The 16,663-nt window shown below is 40.1% G+C and overlaps 1 protein-coding gene across 1 annotated transcript; it reads right to left on the bottom strand.

The window, feature by feature from the left end:
• Positions 1-1,894: 1,894 nt before the first annotated feature.
• On the bottom strand, positions 1,895-15,418 carry tusc5 (tumor suppressor candidate 5). The gene is made up of 3 exons (XM_022748554.1): positions 15,011-15,418; positions 2,506-2,632; positions 1,895-1,955 (listed from the first exon to the last, which is right to left on the bottom strand). Exons 1-3 carry the CDS (start codon positions 15,416-15,418, stop codon positions 1,945-1,947), a joined length of 546 nt encoding a protein of 181 aa, XP_022604275.1. The 3' UTR covers positions 1,895-1,944.
• Positions 15,419-16,663: the final 1,245 nt, after the last annotated feature.

Here is a 16,663-nt window from a genome sequence, read left to right as displayed (position 1 = left end):
GATTTTTATGTACAACTCTGAATTGGAATGGAGTCAGCATTAACCCATTTAGCACAAAAACATTGTGCTATAGAGTGTTAATACTTGACAGACTGCAGTTGTTCAGCCTTATGTTGATGATGTTCAGTTTAAAACTTGGTAGAATCACTTTAGCTGCATAGTCTGATAAATTTAATTTCTCATCAGTCATAATAAGCTGGTGTTTCTCTTGTTTCACTTGTACGAGCCCTTAAGCAAAGAACAACTGGAACTCAACACACGGCATCACATTTTTTTTTTTATCACTTTAAAGGGACTCTGTCCAAATAGTTCCTGATTTAGATTACACAAGTAAAAAAAAAAAGCATTAATGCCCAAAGAAAAGCTGTGGCCTTAAATGACGCTACATGGTCTTACAGCGATGTTACCTGTGCTTGTAGCATAAGCCTGTTATGTGTCAATACAACAGTCCTGTGTATCCACAAGGGACTTACAGTGACTTCTCTCTGATAAAGTGACGAATACAGACAATCTGTCGTGCTTGGATTTTAAATAAAGATTCTTTAAATGCTTTTTGTTACTCAGTCAAACTCATAGGCCTGCTCGTTTACAAAAAATAAATATGTGTCAGCCGGTTCGGCGCATAGCATGCGTACATATTGCATATATATTTTCCCATATAAATACATTTCATACCATACCAATAAGGAGCAGAAAAATCATTCGGTGAAACAATGGTATTTAACAGTCAATGTATAACAATGTAAGAATGGTAATGGGAAATGGGGAGCTATGGTATAGAAAGGTAGTAAAAGGGGAAATGTAAAACGGAGTTGAAGGCTACAAGATGAAGGTACAGAGACAAAACTGAAGGACAGCAGCCACTTAGGTCATGATGTGAAAGGAAAAGTAGGAATTCAAAGCTGGTGGGAGGTTTGGCGTGGGTTTCTGTCTCTGCTAGAGCAAAGCAAGGTTCAAGAGATAGAAACAGAAAAGGAATCTGTTAGATCACAGTCCTCACACATTCTACAGTAGCTGGACTCACACAATGTACACAAATCACTCTTCCATGTGCAAACCTGTTAGCCTCTCTGACTCCTTCATAATAAAAGAGACAACTAATAACAGTCAAAACGAAGGCAGAATTTTGGTTATCTACATTCAGGCATGCAGTTGGTCTCAATTTTTTTTTAGTTCAAAAAAATTATAATAAATAACAAAAATTAAAAAATGTGTTCCCTGCCCCCTTTTTCACAAACCCTTGAATATCCACTGATAATCCAAGTGCTGACAAAGCCGCCATTGTGACAGTCTTAACAAACCCAGCACCACATGGCATACAAACATTATTATAAAATGTACATCTATATCTATATTTCAGATATATTTGTAGCTGTATATGCTTTGAATGCAAGAGGTTCAGTAAGGAATATATGAGGATTATATGCAGCTGTCCAAAGTTTGAAGTCTAAACCCAGAATCTGTTTTTCAAAGGAGCCCCATCCCAGACATAGAAAAAGACTATTGTTCACTCTCTCCTCATGTGTAGATCATTTTCTTCATGTAAAGAAGTCCATTATTCCAAAAAGAAACATTAATGAGTTCTCCTGACCGCGTACACATCTGCTTTACTTTTTCCTCTGTTTTAACCTGAACAGTTGTATGTCAGGTATTTGGTTATTTTTGACAAGCAAATGTTACTGGATTCTAGTGCATGCATCTCTGAATAATTTTTTTTCACTTGTTTACTTGCTGCAGTACCTACTCTCATGAGTTGCCTATTTTTTTTTTTGCTTTCTGAGGGTGGTCATGTGTAATTACAATATAGCATAAAGTTCAGAATTGTATTTGTTTTTTTTTCTTTTTTTTGTTTTTTTTGGAATGGGCTTTTATTTCTTGTTGCATCCGTGGTTTGACTTTCACGGTTTCTCAGGGTTTTGTTTTGCCCCTCTCAGGTCCTCCATGTCAGTGGCTTACTGTAAAACAGAGAAGAGGAAAGGGATGGCATCGTCATAGAGAGTCAGGTCAGACACAATGACAAATTCACCATCAAATTCTATATAAGGTTTTGACTGGTGAAGCTCCAGTGTGTAGGGCTTTGAGCACTAGAGTAGCCGCCTTTGCTGCACTGTCAGCCCACTACAGTCACTGCAGTGCTAAATCAATTTGCACACACACACGCACACAAACACGGCTTGAAAATGTGCTGAGTTTGGACATAGAAATACACACATCTCAATGCTGGTGCGGTAGTGTCATATATCACCCCGTAATCGTAATGCAGTAGGTATTCTTTGTTGTTGAACAGTTGTTGTTAAAGCCCCGTGTGTGTCTGTGAGCGTACACATACACACATATCATACATCATTATCAAGTGATATCCCTATGCATATTCATAAACTATACTGTAAGAATACTGCTAGATTAGCCTGCAACAAATGCCAAAGACACGTTAAGATGCTCCTAAACGTCATTTAGTCGGCATCATTGTATCTTGATTCGTCCTGCTTGTCTTTATTTGTGTACCTGAGACTGAGACGTAGACTATGATGATGACCACTCCCAGAACGATGGAGACAATACTGAGCAGACGTGCCAGTCGACCCAGCCTCCTGGCCCCATCCATATCCCCCGCCTGGAGGCTGTTTCTGGACTGGAGACAAAAGCACACGGTATTACCAAGAGGAACATTTTGATGATAATGTTAATAAGTAAGGCATATATGATGAATGTTGCATATCATCAAATATAGAATGTGATTTCCTGCTAACCCCTTTGTTTGACGGTCCATGTTTGAGGGTTTAGCATCCCAGAAAATCCCAAGGAGATACAATGTATACCAAACAGCAGTTTTTATGAAGGATTTGAAGGAATCCAATGCATTCACAATCACTCAACTCAAATGTTGTACCCTTTTCATTCCTCCCACCACAACAAGGAAACCATTAGGGCGGACATCTTAACCTTCATGTTCCTGACTTCAGTCATAATGTTGTTAACGTTGGCATTCGAAGGAAATCAAATTTAGCTGCAGGTGGAGAAATAAGTCAGAGAGCACTAAGAGTGAGGTTCACTTCAATGAGAAACAGAATCTATATTTCCATGACAGACCATCTCAACGGAATCAACAGTAACCATATGGAAACTTAAAATATTTATCAGGTGGTTTTCCATTAATCCACAGCCGAGTTATTTTAAAAGTTACAGGACACGAATGCAGTGCAGTAATGTTGACTTGTGTACTGGGTGCTGTGGAGTCTCGTCAGGTAAAATGCCAACAATAATTTATACCCAGCTGTGAATAGTGAAATTCTCTATTTCAGATTGGGATTGATGGAAGGATGTGACTTGCAGAGCCAATTGGATGGAGTACGTGAGTACATGAGTGCAGCGGAGTGAAGGGATTGTATATCAACTTAATGTTGTATGTATATTGCTTTTTCTAGGCTGCAGATATAGAGACAGGATGATTCGTGTATATGTGTGAGGCATGATGGATGAGGATCCTCAGTTCTTTGTGCATTGCTTTCATGGGTGAGATTCCCCAAGGCAAACAGTTGATATCACTATTGTCTCATCAGCTTTGTTTTGTCTGTAATTTGATCTTCAGTTTAGTTTGTTTTTAATGTGTAAAACTCTCCGACACATGTCACATACAGGCACACTGAACTCACGAAATAGCATAACAATTGTGACATTAAAAAAACATGGGCGCATATCATTTTCAGTGCACAAAACCAACTAACCTGCTGGTAAATATACTGACACACACACACACACACACGCACACACACAATGATTGCAATGTATGCATGTGATGTATGCAGGTGCTGCTCTATGATAGTGTGTCTACAATTGCAATGCTACCTGGTTTCATCAAGTTCAAGCTGTCAACCCAGAGGACATCCAGCTGAAGGCAGGCCAGTGTTTGAAGACACTGACAAGCTCATTGCTCATTGACAGAAGTAAGGCTGAAGGTAACTATTTTTTTTTTATATTATCGATTTATCTTTCAGCTATTTTATTTTATAGATTCATCACTTAGTCTATAAAATGTCTGAAAATAGTAAAAACAAAATGCTTTAACACAAACCTAGAACCAAAGGTGACGTGTCCATGTTTCTTATCTTTGAGTAGCTAGAACCAGAGAATGTTTGGTGACTGGTGGCAACATTCTTAATGATTAATGGATGATCAAATTATTTTTTATTTAGAATAGTGAACACTGGAGAGTTGGAAAAACATTGCCTGGTCAATGAATGTCACTTCCTGCTGTCTCACACTAGTTTTGTGACTTCATTGCATTGGTTATATGATGGTGATGTAAAAGAACTATTGAGTGCTCAAAACAAACCACCAACTCAGACATTGCAAGAGGCTTTTGCCTGTGGCACACCATATGACAAAGAAAGTTAGATAACAGCTGCAACTTAAATCTGCAAAGACATGGCCCCAATCTAAACAGTTGAGAAATGGTATATGTACTGTTATCTGAATATGAAATGACCTACACTATATCTGGATATGATATTTTGGCCATATTGCACATCCCTATTTGCATGGCGCTCATCAAGCCACTTGATAATGTACATCTGAATATCACAGAACTGTAACTGGCTGAGTTTTTTTAATGAGATAATGCACCATGGCACAAGCTTAAAACAGCGTCAGAATAAAACTGTGAAATCAGGTTATGCAGTAGGCTGTCCACTCACTAGATTTCACTCCAGAGCTACTTGTGGGTAAATGTACATTTACTAGATTGAAGTCAGCCTCCCTGTGGGCTGGTTTTAACTACTTTTTGGGTCCATGCCCTGATAAACTCAGACTGTTGAGAGGTCAGACTCAGGGGGAAAATAGTATTAGAAAAGTGTCACTAACACTCTGAGTTAAACCGAGAGCTACAGCAAAGACAGAAGGTGAAGAAATCACATGTAAAAAAGCTTATACTCTAACTCCAAATGCAATAAGGCGATGGCTTTGCACTTGTGATGGCAACATCTATTAGTTTTTAAGGCGGATGAAAGCTTTAGGAGCTGTCTGTGGTGCTGAATGTGTCTTTTTAAACCAGAGGCTACAGTCTGCGCAGTACGGCAGGAAATGGATCTCCCTCTCCCCTCATTGAATTACACCGCCACATCTTTGTAGGACAGTTTTCCCATAAAGATAGTGTGATATTACTAAACCTAGTCTGAAATTAATTTAAATATATTAAGGACAGAATATGGCCCATCAAAAGCAACTCAGCAGTAGAAAGTCATCTTTTTCTAATGATTTACCTCTTACACTCACCCTCAATGACTCAAAATTACCTTAAGATGAAACAGAGAGAGAGGTATAATTAGAAAGGATGTTACATGCAGGGAAGATGAGGTGAAACATTATTTCAGTGGAAATCAGAGCTTTACTTCTTCCTCATGATAAAAACACAATTTTCCAGTCTAGATTTAATAAATATAAGTGTATGGTGTTTTTAGAATGCACTTTGTTTTTCTTTTTTCTTTTTGTTCCACTGTAAGTTTTGCATTGTTTTTTTTAAGTATATTTTTTGGGCTTTTTAATGCCTTTATTTGATAGTACAGTAGAGAGACAGGAAATGGGGAGGCAGAGAGAGGGGGAATGACATGCAGCAAAAGTCGTCCGATGCGGGACTCGAACCAGGACCAACTGCAGCGAGAACTGTAGCCTCTACACATGGGGCGCCTGCTTAGACCACTATGCCACTCGACACCCCAAGTTTTGCATTGTTAAAAAAAAACAATGCCGGGGTGGAAGGGTAAACTCTGAGTAAACAGCATCACATCACAACTGATTTAAAAAAAAGAAAAAATCCAAAACATTGTATATTAAATCAATACGTCAGTATGTTGTATGTCTTCTTGCCTCACTCAGTCAATCAATACTAAGGGTATAGAGCTGGGGTTGCCTCAGTTTGAGATAAGATTACACTGCAGAGAGAAAGAGAGACAAAGAGAGAGAGAGCCCTCCCTTTATCCTCCCTGATCTGCTACTAGTTACTTCATCCTCTTGCTCCCATGAGCGCCTCTGTCTGCAGGCTGTCTCTGGTGTACTTGGTTCAGGTGGATGGGGACAGTGCAGCCCTAGGGCGTTCACTGAAGCTGGTGCTGCTGCCTGGGGAACCACTTTTAAACAGCAGTAAATACGCAATCTCGTTTGCGAAGACAGTGTATCATTTAAAATTATGTGTAAACTTCCTGTGTTCCACAGTTTTTACAGATTGTAAAACATATGGTAGGTAGTCTGTTTTCCTCTGGGAATATTAATACGTTGAATATTCATTTAAGATGCATACCCAAAATAGACTCACCAAGCATTATTAGGAACACCTGTACACCAGTTTGTTGTAGCAGTGCAATGCATAAAATCCTGCAGATACAGGTCAGGAGCTTTACTCAATGTTAACATCAAGGTGTGGCATGATTGTTGGCACCAGACAGGCTGGTTTGAATATTTCTGACACTGCTGATGTCCTGGGATTTTCACACAGTCTCTAGAGTTTTTACTCAGAATGGTGCGAAGAACAAAACACATCCAGTGAGCAGCAGCTGCTTTGTTGATGAGAGAGGTCAGAGGAGAGTGGCCATACTGGTTATATATGAAAGAGAAGCTACGGTACCTCAGATAACAACTCTTTACAACTTGAGGTGGATGAGCTACAACAGCAGAAGATCATGTCAGGTTCCACTCCCGCCATCCAAGAACACGAATCTGAGGCTGCAGTGGACTCAGCCTCAACAAAACTGGACAATTGAAGACTGGAAAAAACGTAGCCTGGTCTAATGAGTCTGGATTTCTGCTGAGGCAGCAGATTGTAGAGTCAGAATTTGGCATCAACAGCATGAATGCGTCGGTCCAACCTGCGTTGTGTCAACAGTCCAGGCTGCTGATGGCGGTGTAATTTGGAAGGGAATGTCTTCTTAGCAGACGTTTGGCCCCTTAATACCAATCGATTCATGGTTTGAATGTCACAGCCTATGTGAGCACTGTCACTGTGCTTCCCTTTATGGCCACAATTAACCATCTTCTAATGGCTACTTCCAGCACAATAATGCACAGTGTAACGAAGCAAAAGACAATGAAAATGAGAATGAGTTCAGTGTACTTAAGTGGCCTCCCCAGTCGCTGGATCTGAATCCAGTAGAAAATCTGCGATAGTCCAGCAGTGCGTGTTTGTGTATTTTGGAGGATTGGCTTTGGAGGGATGCCTGAGGGGAGGGGGTGTGATTTTTCTTGATTGGATACTTTCATAGTTCGGCTAACTCATGCTACTATCCCCAGGATTACCTACTCCAGCTTTAACTGTTTGTTAAAGAGTGAACATTCTCTTCAATGTCAGATGTAGTGTTTGTCATGTAGTATCTCTTGGATCTTTTTCTAAGTTTGGCTAATTAAATTCAGTTAATGTAATTCATTCAGTAGGCTTTAATTCATGTTACTTCAGAAGCATAATAATACCATTGAAAGACAATGATAAGAAATTCATTTGACAATTTAATTGGAGGGGTAAGTCAGAATAAAAACCTGATTAAAAATTGCAAGGGCTCTGGTACAATTTCTATGTGACTTGAACGACAAAACTAAACCAATGCACATGTCAACCTGGACAGGCTTCAGCTTCTTACTTCCAGGACTGCAATGTGAAGCAATGGTACAAACACAGAGTCCCACTGGAGCCTTTATTGATCTGGACTCGCATCACACAGAAAAGCAACATCGGCACCTAAAATCAATGTAAGCCCCTACAGAAAACACTGCTAGGCTGCTTAGAGAAAACGTTTAATAAAAAATAATGGTAGGTTTAAAAAAAAAAAAAAAAAAAAAGATAATGTTTTCCATCCATCATAAAAAAAGAAAAAAAAAGAAGAAGAAATAAGGGCCAGCATTCTAGATTAATATATCCAATGTTTGACGTTCGCCTCACGGGCTCCAAGAGATTTAGTGTGCATGTGTGTGAGAGTGTGCTTGTGTGGTTAGTGGGAGGTACCTTTGCTTGGCTGATGAATGTCTATATTGATTCACAGTGAGAGTAAGCCTGATCATATTTGTTTTCTGAATGGGAAATTCTACCCTCAAAGTGTCTTGTCCAGTGTTCATTGTCCTACCACACACACACACACACACGCACGCACGCACGCACATACGCACGCACATACGCACGCACATACGCACGCACACACACACACACAAACACACACACACACTACTCTCCCTAGTTCATGAGTCCAGCAGAGCAAGGTGGAGGCTAGTAAGTCAGTAAGTGCTCCCTTTCTCTCTTGTCATTAATAATGGAAAGCCAGCAGCAGCCTGGTGGAGAGGGACAGTGTACAACCAGGAGCTAGTGTGTAGCTATGTCTGTCAGATTGACCTTTTTCATCAAATAAAAATGGTTTATTTGCAATCACACCCATTATTTCCTGTGAAACATTCCCTTTTTTGTTCTTCACTCTTTTTCATTTTATTTGGCCCTTTTAAAATGTATTCCTAATTTTGATATGTGTTAACTTGTTAACTTGAAAATCTTCAATTTAGAAAAGCTTTTCAAAATTTAGGACTGTGGATAATTCAAACTTAACCCAGCACATGGCTGTTGGTCAGTCTCTTAGTATATTTGTTTAAACCACTTTGTGTCTGTCTGGGTGTAAGGAACATCAGAGCCTATAGGGGCCGCTAGCAGGGCTTTTAGACTCAGTCTTGTTATACTTCAGTCTCCATTAAAGTTGCAAACTACTCAATGCGCTCAGATGATCAAATCTGTCAGACCCATGATGGTACGGCTCTCATTCTTGGAGCTATAAAATGCATTCTAGCTGCTGGTGCAGCTCATAAATTTCAACAGTATTTATAACTTGGTTAGTTTGTGAACTGGAAACACAGTTCAAATAGGCTGTGCTAACGTGCCAAAGTGTTAGCACCACAAAAACATGAGGCCATAATGGTATGTTCCATTTCATTTTTATATCATGTGGCACGGCACCAATAAGTGAGTTCCTATCACATAAGATTATTTAGATCATCTAGGGTCAAGTTTCACAATGTGGTTCATAGCACAATAACAATACAACAATAACAATACACAATGCTGATATTGGACTGTTTGCCAAAACAAAATGAGATTATCACTATACAGGATATCTAGAACGTACAGGCTGTCCTGTCCAGAATGGGGCAAATATATTTGTAAATAAATAGGTATTAATAGGACACAAGAAAAGAAAGCGCTAATTACCAATCAGGTAAAGGTTTGTTCAGATCCATCAGAGGATTTAAAACACAACAAGAGTCCAGTTACAACATTAAATGCATACAGTTCCTTGCTACTATGGTGTGATGTAAATGTGATGAAGCAAACAATGAAAATAAAAATCTGAGTCAGTCTACAGCCATGCTAGCTTCCATTTGACGCTGTATTTAGGCACCATGGTGCTTTGAGCTAAAAGCTAACATGCTCACAGTGACAATGCTAACATTTTGATGTTTGTCACTGGAGTGTGTCATTGTCAGTTAATGGTAAATATTTTGAAGATTTTCATTAAGTAATTTAAAAAAAAAATATTTTCCCTCTATACTGCACGTTCACAGGAATAATCCTAATGCTTCCTTAACAAGGAAAAAAGTGATTAGAAATGTGTGTTATAAATTACTGTAATAACAATGCTAATTAAAAGAAAACTGCACTGAACATGTAGTAATAAATAAATATTTTGTCACAGTACAATTACACAGTACAAATACAGTACAGTACAATTTCAAATATTAAAGCTCCTTTTTATAGGATTTTAAGATTTCTGCAAGCTCCTAGTGCTACATATCATAAAGGCCCCTATATGCCTGAAGGTACCCTTCCTTGTAGGTGCTCTAAAGTCATCACTTGTATCCACAAAATGACAGTGTTAGCTTTCCATATATCCAATTTCATCCACCATGGAATGATAATATCATTACTTGCACTTGCACTTGCAAATAATAAATACGGTAATTCTGTTTTCTATTTTAATATGAGCAGTTTCTGGTTTTCTGGCTTTAGGACTGTGATAGGCTTCATATAATTGGAAACAGCCATATGAAGTGCTCTCCCACTATGTCTGCAATATTAGATTGCTAATAAGAAGTCATTTACCTACACACACACACATTCACACACATACACAGTCATCCATCCAGCGCAGCATTGCAAGTCCATATTTCACAGGCAAATCTGCCGAGCGTGCAATAATGCTCCTGCAGTTTGGGCCTTCCCATTACGGGGATAAGCTGGTGAGGGCAGTAAAAACCTATTACCCCTGCCTCTCCAATCCCCATAATTGACTGCACATCTTCTGTGTTTGCCAGCCACAAGCCTTCCCCAACAGAGCATCTGTCCGAGATCTGTGGTGGCAGCCAGCTGGAAGTTAGCTTTTAGGTGGTCCTGCTGATGGAAGTGGTGGTGTATGATGATGGATGTAACTACTTGGTGGTCCTGTTGTTAGCAGTGTGCCGTGTGCCAGTACAGAAAGATGCTGACTCTTTTACAAGGCTAAATGAAGCCTTAACAGATTTGACTTGAATTACAGTTAATTTTGGTCTTTTGCAGGATAAAATTAAAACTGTCTTGATGTCTTGTGTTTCATGCCTGTACATTAGTAATCACTGTTAACATTCGTACATTCTTTGTTTGCTGACTTTCCTGCTGTAATGCCTCATAAATTTGGTTAAATTTCTGTGTATGCTGCAATTCAGAAAAGGGTGATTTTTTTTTATTGTGGACAAAAATAGTGTGAAGATTATGTCACCGCCACCATAAGATCACATGGTAGTATCAAATTGTTCAGGTTGGTTCTAAGTCAGATGTGAGCAACTACAACAAATCTGATATTAATTGACTTTTTGGACCACTCCAAGGCAGCAGAACAAGCTGACACAAAGGCTCACATGCTATCACCTCATCAGGTTGTAATGCTGAACGTGTTAGCATTATTAGTGTTACTTTGAAGTCCTGTGTGTACACCTGATGAATTCCAATATTCATGTCTCTTTTATGTATTCTCCAACTTATCAGGGAACTATCCTTCTCTTGAGCTGCTAAACTCTGCACTGTGTTTGCTAGATGCTAACTTAGTCTGTCAGCTGTCTGGTGCTGGGCAGGTAGTGCACAGTGAGAGCTTTTTTTTTCAGATTAGCTTCCTACTGAAAACAGGGATGATGAGAGTGGAGTTGAAAGCCGAAAAAACCAAAACACTGATTCAAAACTAAACAGGCACTACACCCATCAGCCAAAAACATTAAAACCATTTAGTATTTCATTTCAAATGACAGTTTATGTTAAAAAAAAAAAAAGAAAAAAAAAAAAGACAAGTTCCTCATCTTTTTTCCTCTGCTTACAGTTTCCTGGAGTCTGGGCTGTTTCCTCTATCCTCCTCACATTAATACCATCTCAGCAGCAGTTGAGCAGTTTCTTTTTTTTCTATTCAACTTTCCAGAAGTATCCATTTCACATGGGCGAGGAGAGTATTAGCACTTAGTAGTGATCTTGCACTCCAGGGCTGTATCGTGCGGTAGCAACCACATTACTTTTGATTCATTTGTTCGCAGCAAGTGTAAACCTCTGTTTTCCTGCTCTGACTCACTTGCACTTATCTGACATCACCCTGGTATCTGATTCAATTCTTTTCTAATCCAGTGATAGGAACTACTTTATGGCCATTTGCTGTCTCTCACACTCATCTACCCCTGTAGCGAATGATGTTTTGATCTTCTTTGCGAGCCACGTATTCCCTTTCCATACCCCCAAGGAAAGAAAGAGGATGTTGATCGCTGCCACAGAGCTGGCTAACTGCTGCAATCCGCCCTCTGCAGAGAAACTAAATTGACTTCTCTCGCCTTCTATCGAGTTAGTGGCCAGCTCCAGTTTCTCCCTCCTTCACTCTTCTTTCTTCTGCCCTCTGTCAAAGCCTCTCTCTCTCTCTCTCTCTCTCTTTCACTCACTCACTCACACTCACTCACACACACACACACACACACACACACACACAAACGTGCGCGGTCTCCGAGCCATTAGCGAGTGGCTGACTTGTGAATGTCAGTGGGTTCATGATGATGGCTGGGTGAAGTACAGGCTGTCTCGTGGACACTGCCTGATATTCCCTTTGGTGTGTAGGAGTGATATTACAGAACTAATGGCTTTACTGCATTGCCTTTGCCTTGTTTCTCTGTAGATCTGACTTTTGGCTGCTGTACAGTGTCAGAAGTAACGTGTACTGAAAAACACAAATGGCTGTGTCAGTAGCAACTAAGCTGCTATCAGCCAACAGGAGTTAAAATCCTGACACAACGGAGTTACTACTGATGGCACTAAAAGACTCTTGGTAGAATACTGCCAGACATTACTGCAGAGGTCTGTCAAAAGCCTTATTTATCTGTACCACTCAGGCACAGCCGATTGCCTTCTCTGTTGTTGTTTCCTGGCTGTACATAGTGGTAGCACGGGCAGAGGTCGCACATAACAAGACTCTGTGTTTGGCTTTGTTGGGGTTGTTAGAGAACTTGATGATCCAGGTGATTTTTCACCTGAATCTGTAGCTCAGAGCCTTTATTGTGTTTGCAGTTATCTGTGTTAAAAACAAAGGAGGAGAGAATGGTCTGGGAAGTGGAGGTCCAAATAATATTTTGCAGGTTACAACTTATTTGCCAGTTTTCATTGTAAGTTTCCTTTGGCTTTGGATTAAGGTAATAACAAATTCAAAAGTTCAGGATTTCTGACCTGCCAGTCTTGGACAGAGTCGTGATCTGTTACGGTATCTGAATGTATTTCTGTGCAACAATCCATGAGATATTTCCAGAACACGTGAGCCATTTGCATTTGATGATCTTATCCCATCAAACCCTGACGGAGTCAATCAAGATGGAGGAGTTTCAAACTCAGAGGGGTGGGAGTATGGACATACTGACATAGTGAAGTACAGTGCTGGTAAGCTGACGTGGATCAGTCATGTCACACTCTGTCTTCTACAGCTTTTGTAGGAGCTTCCTCTTGCAGGAGGTTTTGTTTCATCAACTTGCACCGGTGTAATTTGAGGAGGGAATGTGGAGCTGTTAAACTAAGCGTACAGGCCAGAATGTCACATTTTGTTAGTGTCGTCAATATCACTGGCAGATGACATAAGTTGTAAGTTTTCATTAACAGTATGTGTGTGCCAAAGTGAAATGAGGGTCACCATCAATGAGGTATAGCCTCCTTTATCAAAGCTGCACAGTAACTGTAGTTTTTTTTTTTTTTGTTGTGCCAAAAATAAATGTTGAAAACAAAAAAAAAGAATTTCTCTGCTCGTTCACACGTGACCTTCACATCATGTCTGTATTTATCGCTCAGATTTCTGGGACGTTCTCTAAAGTTTTACTGAAATAAGATACAAGCTCTAACTGCCTTCAATAACAAGTCCCCCATTTTTACTGCAGACCTCTCACCACTGCAGAGGGTGGCAACAACAAAGTGTCAGTTTTCCGTTTGGACTCAACATGGATGTTTTTGGGCTCATGTGGAGAGTCCTCATGATCCATAGTTGATTTGAAAGTAATGTTGTAAACCCACTGAGGAATATGTCCCTGGAAGACATTCACTAAATGGAGAGTACAGTAGCAGCGTACTGAGCATCTGCGGCTGCCTGATGTGAGAGAGTGAAAGGATTAATCACCGGTCAGCGCCTCCACGCCAGAACAACCGGCAGCTGAGTGGCAGCAACAGACCTGAGATCCTTTAAAGCCGCGGCATTGAGAAAGCTGATGATGCACTGAGGTGTGTGTGTGTGTGTGTGTGTGTGTGTGTGTGTGTGTATGTATGTGCGTGTGCCAGCAAACCCTGATATTCATGAGTTTATCAGAAATCATAGAGCCAACTGCACTGCACTTACTACAGTTACAGAGGTGAAGACATCAATTGTCTTTCAATGAAATGAGCAACATCTGGAGGAATCTTAGGATATTTGTATTCAGAAAAGACATTGTCCTGAAATGAACTGAAACGGTATTTCTTTTGAGATTTGCACAACTGCATGTGAGGCTGGGAACAGCTTTGATAACTGTTTCCCTCTAAATGTTTAAATAAATGCAGCCCCCAGAGGAAGAAAGGAGATGTTTACACTGGACTGGTGCAGACAGACACCGTTTACACGGCACAGACAATAAAAAAGGAAAGACGCATTTTTCAGAGGGTCCAACTTATGAGTCGGATAAAGAAAATGATTCAGCGACTATTTTGATAATCAGTGAATCATTAATCGTAATTGATCCAATACCAAAACCAAATATTTGCTGATCCCAGCTTCTCAAATATAAGCATTTGCTCCCTTTGTGTCCTTTTTATATTATTGTAAATCAAATACCCTTGAATTATCCTCCTGCACTCTGTTAACTTGTGATGGACAGCTTGTCATTATTAATATTATTATTGTTTTTTTTAATATTTCACAGAAAAACAACTTTGATGTGTTGATATTTAGAATCAGGATGAATATTCCTCTCCCATGCAGTTTGACAACCATCCATCAGACTAAATATCACTCTCACTTCCTTCAAATATCAAAAATGACATGTAGATAAGAAGATAAAACCATACGAGATTACTGGGGAAATAATGTAGCCTAGTTTTGGGTGCTGTCTTGCCTTATTTGTCTTGCCAGTTACAAACATTTCTGGACCAGATTATGTTATTGTCAAACATATTTTCAAATTGTGACACTTATAATAATAATAATGCTCATCAAATATATTATATGAATATCCCTGTTTATTAGGACAGGTTTATGAAGTTTGAATTTACAGACTTAAATAAATACAAAGTACAGTTTGTCCTGGTTTCTCCATAGACTGACAGCTACTTATTTCTCAGTGTCAACGCTGAGATGATGGTTTTCGTCGATCAACAAGCATGTGGTCTATCCATCACATTCACCACCTACATTTACTTTTCCATCCTTATCTCCTACAGTTTTTGCTAGTTATTTGGTAGTTTTTGGTGATCCAGTAAAGTGACACTCACCATGATGGAGTACACCAGAGCGACGATGCTGACGGGCCACACGGGGCAGAAGCAGGACATGATGACGAGGATGAGATAATCCTTGGGCATCGGGGTCTCCTGCACGGTAGCGTTGCCGGTGGAGGAGCGGCTCAGACTGGCCTTGGACGGGGAGAGGGGGGCGGCGGCGGCCAGCTGCCCGACGGAGCCCGATCTCACAGCCACGCTGTGGCCGTTCTGGTCGGCCTCCAGGGCTTTGTCGCTGCCCATGTTGACCGTGAAGGAGGTGGACATCTTCATCCCATTCCCTCCAGGCTCAGTGGTCACCGCCAGCAGTTTCTCCGTCTCCTGGGAGTCCGCATGCTGAACGCCTCCTCCACCCTCACCCAAGTTAGACTTCTGGAAGTCGGTGTCCGTGTTGATGGCCATGTTCAACTCTCACTTATAACAGATTGTATCAGAAAGGGAATTTTTGTAAAACTGCTTTAAAATGTATTACAAGTCAGCAGCCGGCATTCCATAATAGGCCACAGCTGAATGCAAGTTTGTAGAACTAAGCTGTCGAGCTGGGATCAAATTCGACTGAACAACCAGGAGTGTGATCACCAGCCGAGGTGTGGCGGATGGATGAAAATGAGATTATCTGAAAGGTGATGTGCTCCGAAAGCTCGGATGTAATGGCTCAACCCCCTGAAAGAAATGAATAAAATCAGAGAGGAAATGTAAGCAGATTCCTCTACATTATCATTCTTCCTTTTCAATCACTTTCCTTCAGCCTCCTTCACATTCGCCGTTTGACTCATTTCCAACGGGGATCAGCTCAGAAAACCTCCCCTCCTCTCTGATACATCCAAAGCAGTCAGAGGAGCTCCTGCCGCCCGTCTTGATCCAGTCCCACTACTTTCCTTTAAGTCTGTCTGTTCATGGAAAAGTAGCCGGAACGTTTTGCTTTCCTTTTCCAAAGAAAGGAGAATGAAGGTGAGGCGTCTCTCTCTCAGCAGACTCCACAATGAGCCACTTTCTCCTCCTCTCCCCCACTGTCTCCACGCTGCAGCAGCACAGCCACTCTACTCAACTTGGGACCACCGTCAAGTTACCAGATGTGAACAAAACACTTCCGGTGAAGAAGCACAAAATAAAAGCTTCATTTGTCAACAAGGGATTTTTGAATATACAGTAAGTCACAATAATTAACTTTTATTAATTAAATTAAATAGCAATAATAATATAGTCACAGTTGTTCTCAGGGACTTTGCTGTAGGGTCTCTGAAATAACCTTTAATAGGAAATCAGTGGACTCGGTGTCCTGGATTACAAGGTTTATATATATATGTGTGTGTTTGTGTTTGTGTGTGTGTGTGTTTATATTTGTATTATTATATTAACGTATTATTATTCATATGCTATTATAGTACCCTAGTTTTGTAGTAAGTGGCATAAATAAATAAATACACTGAACCCCAAATAACTCCCAGTGTAAACTATGTGAATGAGGAAAACAATAAGTTTCTCTGAACAAAAGCATTTGCCAAATGAATACAGTATATAGAAGAGTGAATCATTAAAACATTAGTTTAAAAACAGTAACAGTAAATGCACAGTGTAGAGATCATACAACTTCATTCATTTCCTTCCTACCAAAATTTGACATTGGGATATTTTTCTTTTGAATCC

Source organism: Seriola dumerili, unplaced genomic scaffold, assembly GCF_002260705.1.
Source record: "Seriola dumerili isolate Sdu_G_001 unplaced genomic scaffold, Sdu_1.0 BDQW01000122.1, whole genome shotgun sequence".
NCBI classification, from domain to species: Eukaryota; Metazoa; Chordata; class Actinopteri; order Carangiformes; family Carangidae; genus Seriola; species Seriola dumerili.
Note: the sequence above shows the minus strand (reverse complement) of the source record. Positions and strands in the feature narration are given on the sequence as shown.

Bases quoted from the DNA above. Each gene is read 5' to 3' on its own strand.
- tusc5 (XM_022748554.1), bottom strand. From the start codon at position 15,418: ATGGCCATCAACACGGACACCGACTTCCAGAAGTCTAACTTGGGTGAG. The intron at 2,633-15,010 runs GTGAGTGTCACT...TTTTGTCTCCAG, and splicing joins CTCTGGTGTACTCCATCATG to TCCAGAAACAGCCTCCAGGC.